Consider the following 4,438-nt stretch of genomic DNA (forward strand, 5'->3'; position numbering starts at 1 on the left):
TTGTGGTGTCGGCGCCTCGTGGCCCCACTTCGTATCCCATTCGGTCTTCTGGAAGCTCCGTTGAAAAGTAAGACCCTGGGCTTTCGTTTCGTCCAATTCCGAGAATATTTCCTGTGTAGGATTTCTGAAACCAAAAACAGCACAAAACAGGAACTGGCGCTTCAGCATCTCGTTAATAGGTTAGTGACGGAAAATGCGTATAAATGATATAAAGTGTGTATAAAACATGTGAGTATTGTCATAAAACTAGCATGGACCATAAGAAATTATAGATACGTTTGAGACGTATCATGCTCCTCTGGTTGGAGCTAGTGGAGGAGAAGAGGACTGCCGTCTCTTCCAATAAATTTGTGTTCTGGTTCGGTAGCTGGCAAGATCTAGATGGTTGGAGCTCCAGTTCATCTTCCTCTTCATCATGTCGTGGTGGCAAGGGGAGAGGAGGTGATGGGGCTATGATCTTCTTTAGCTAGCGTCGGTCTTTGCTGCGTTGGCGCGGCTACTTCGAGCTCAACCACACGGATGGCATCATCGCCTTTGTGAGCGGCCGACAAGGCGGCCATGGTTCAACCTCCGATGTGGAGGCCCTTCACCACGTTTGCTACTGGAGCTCGACGCGTCTTCACCGCCAAGTGGTTCGTCCCCAGCGGCTTGGAGGTGCTCAGTGGCAGCGATTATTCGCCGGAAGAGGGCTCGCGAGCATTGATGTGGGCATTACCCTTCGGGTACCCAAAATTGGCCTACCTCCTTTGGCACAACAAGGGATCCATGAAGATCACCGCAGCCCAAGATGAATCAATACATCGGTTGCGGTGGAGGAAAGATAGAAGGAGACAAATTCTTGATGGACAAGGCAAGGAAACGTCGGACAAGGAAAGCATATATTAGATCTCATTGTAACATAGTTGAATCCGAGCAGGACTCTTGGGACCTGTCCCCCTATATAAAGGCTAGGAGAAGGCCTGCCGGAGGACACCGATTCAAGAAACAAAATCGCATACACCAAACCCTAGAAATCTTGCCTTCCGGCGAGTTCACCACAACGCAGTCTATCGGCTGCCCCATTGTAATCCCTTTTCATCGATATATCAAGATCAGACAAGGATGAGTAAGGGTTTTACCTCATCAAGGGCCCCGAACCTGGGTAAAATCTCGCCTTTTGTTCATTTGGTATCCGATGTCTCGTGCTAACATGCAGGATTCTGCGAACCCTAAGCCCCTCATGGTGGGCATTTCCGAGGAGCCCCCTCGTCAATTGGCGCCATCTGTGGGAAACCTGCTTGTTCAAGGAACTTCATCGGTTGTTCCGATTGTGTCGGCTTCATCTTCTTCGGCATCATCATTACCATCGGGTCCATCATCGCCGATCTTGGAGGGCTCGATCCGTTTCGGGTCCTTCGAGTTCACCCCCCACGCCTCCGCATCGCGTTTGGCCTTCTCGGGCCTATGCGGCGGGATGGACATGGCGTTCGGGAGCGTCCACCTCAACGTCAGCGCTGGTGGCGTTCTGCGGCTTCTGGACCCGATCGCTCCGGGCCTTGCAGTAGCCGCAACTACATTGAATGCCATGTCCACTGCTTCATCACCAACCTCGGCTGACTTATCGGCTTCTACTTCAACAACCACTGCATCAGCAACGTCAATTACGTCGGCTCCTTCATCACCATCGGAATCATTATCACGCAGCACCACGTCTGTCGGGTCTAATGACTCCGAGTCATCGGATCTGATGTCGTACTACTGCCTCGACTGCGACACTAGGCACGAGCTCGGCTCGGACGCTTCTCCCTTCGTGTGCGGCATCATGTACTCCTCTGACGATGAAAGCCTCAGCAAGCACAACGAGAAAATCCCTCTGTCCGTGGCACGACCGCTGCAATACCAGGTTTGCGTTACCTTTGACTCGGAGGTCGGAACCGAAACTCCCGCGGCTGACAACATTGCGCACGTCGGAAACAATCAACGACTGGGTGGCAAAACTAACGACAGCAATGCCAATACTACCATCTTAGTCTCTCAGACAAAATGGGATGTAGCACAAAGGTGCGTTCAACTGGTCAGGGAGCAATCAGAACTCAATCAGCGTCGGCTGGCAGCTAATCTATCAAAGTCCATCACCAAACTGATGGAGACCACCAATAGCTAGGCTGATGGCGAAGACCACGTGCGTAGACCCCCCCCCCACGCAGCAACGAAAGCGAGAGAAATCTAAGGCGCCCAAACAACTCGGGGAGCCGACAGGATCACTGAAAGACGAGAAGGGGTCTCGGCTACGAAGCAACCGATTGTACCAACATGATCACCACCGGTCACGCTGACTGGCGCAGTGACCAGTGCATTGAACAATATAATGATCGTCGGGATAACAGCTGCAGCGGATCCGGGAGCAGCCGACAAAACCACCCTCCCCAGATGCCCAACCTACCGACCATGGAGCAACTAAACGCCCCTTGTTAACTGCATGCCTACGTCGACTCAAAAGTCAATTTTAAGAAAGCATCTCACCTGCTCAAGGATTGTCAACAGTTCCTCGAGCTTCAGAAGTTGTGTGAAGCATTGAGATCCTGCTCCAATACGCAGGCGCACCCGACAATACAGGGTGGAGCCGCCTCTAGTCAACTGCCCGCACTGTAGTCCCAACAGGACCAATCTCGCATCCCAACCGAAGTTTTTCCTATGCCGCGGGGACAGGTGAACATGATCCACAAGACCGGCATCTCCAAGAGAGAGCTTAAAAAAATCACGCGGGAGATAAACCTCGCAGAAGTCGCCATGACGAACACCCCAGGGTACATTGATAGGTCAGAGCAGAGCATCCTATTCAATAGGGACGATCACCTAATGGACGTTCCCAGGACAGGCTACGCCGCCCGGCCTAGTACTCGAAGCACAGATTGGCGGATTCAATATGAGCAAGGTATTCATGGACGAAGGCAGTGGCTTAAACCTTTTTTTCGCAAGCACAATGAAGGCAATGGGCATCACAACCGACATGCTGCAAGAATCCGACACAGGTTTCCACGGTATCATCCCAACCCTGCCAGCTTACCCTCTTCGCAAGATCTCCTTGGACGTTGTTTTTGGTAAACCCGGCAATTTCATAAAGGAACGACTCGAGTTCGTGGTAGTAAATTGGGAATCACAGTACCATGCTATTCTCTGGAGGCCAGCATATGCCAAGTTCATCGCGGTCCCCCATTATCCGTATCTGAAACTGGAGATGCGAGGCAACAATGGGACCACAATCACTGTCCACGGAAGTTTCTCTCGATCCGATAGTTGCGACAAAGACTTTCAGAAGATCGCCTCCAAATTCGGGGTCAGGGAGGAACTCAATGCATTAGACGTACTCACAGATCACAAGCAGCCACCTACCGATAATCGGAACACAAAAACCGACGAGTTTGACGCTGCCAAGGAAGCAAAGAAGCATCAAGTGCATCCATCTGATCCGAAGAAAACAGTCAACACGTCGGCTGACCTTGCTGTCGCATAGGAAGGCAAGCTCATCGAGTTCCTCCATGAGCGCTGGGAAATATTTGCATGGGAGCCATCCGACATGCCAGGTATTCCTAGGGAACTTGCTGAGCACGCCCTCAATGTTGACCCCAAAGCCAAACCTGTCCAGCAGACACTGCGTCATTTTTTGGAGCCGAAGCGCAAGGCCGTCGGCGAGGAATTCAATCGGCTCTGCAAGGCCAGATTCATCAGCGAACTCAAGGAAACCAAGTGGGTAGCAAATCCAGTCACGGTGCCAAACAAAGATACGAAATTTCACTACATGTGCGTCGACTTCACCAGCCTCAACAAGCTTTGCCCAAAGGACCACTTTCCGCTGCCGTGCATCGACCAAATTGTCGACTCTATGGTGGGTTGCGATCGCCTCTCCTTTCTCGATGCTTACTCTGGCTATAACCATATCAAGTTGAAGGAAGAAGATCAAGATCTAATGGCATTCATCACACCGCACGGTGTCTACTGCTACAACGTCATGACCTTCGGTTTTAAAGAATGCAGGTGTGACCTATCAACGGTGCATGCAAGCATGTCTCGGGGAATAGATTGGCAGGAACATAGTGGTTTACATAGACGACATTGTCATCAAGACTACCAACTCCGCCACACTCATCGATGATCTTCGAGAAACTTCGACAACCTCAGCCGTTACAAAATCAAGCTAAACCCGAAATAATGCTTCTTCGGGGTACCTGGAGGCCAAGTACTCGGGTACTTTATATCTGCTCGTGGAATCGAAGCCAACCCCCTTAAAATTAAGGCCGTCCTCGATATGGAGCCGCCAAGAAGCTTGCAGCAGGTGCAACAATTTGCAGGTCGGGTGGTAGCTCTTAGCAGATTCATCGCCAAGTTAGGAGAAAAGACGCTACCCTTCTATCACCTGATGAAGAAATCAGAAAAGTTCGAGTGGACCTTAGAAGCCCAG

The 4,438-nt window shown here is 51.1% G+C and overlaps 1 protein-coding gene across 1 annotated transcript; it reads left to right on the forward strand.

The window, feature by feature from the left end:
* Nucleotides 1-2,971: 2,971 nt before the first annotated feature.
* On the forward strand, nucleotides 2,972-3,493 carry LOC127328659 (uncharacterized). The gene has a single exon (XM_051355241.1). The coding sequence runs from the start codon at nucleotides 2,972-2,974 to the stop codon at nucleotides 3,491-3,493; it is 522 nt and encodes a 173-aa protein (XP_051211201.1).
* Nucleotides 3,494-4,438: the final 945 nt, after the last annotated feature.

This window comes from Lolium perenne, chromosome 2 (assembly GCF_019359855.2).
Source record: "Lolium perenne isolate Kyuss_39 chromosome 2, Kyuss_2.0, whole genome shotgun sequence".
NCBI lineage: Eukaryota > Viridiplantae > Streptophyta > Magnoliopsida > Poales > Poaceae > Lolium > Lolium perenne.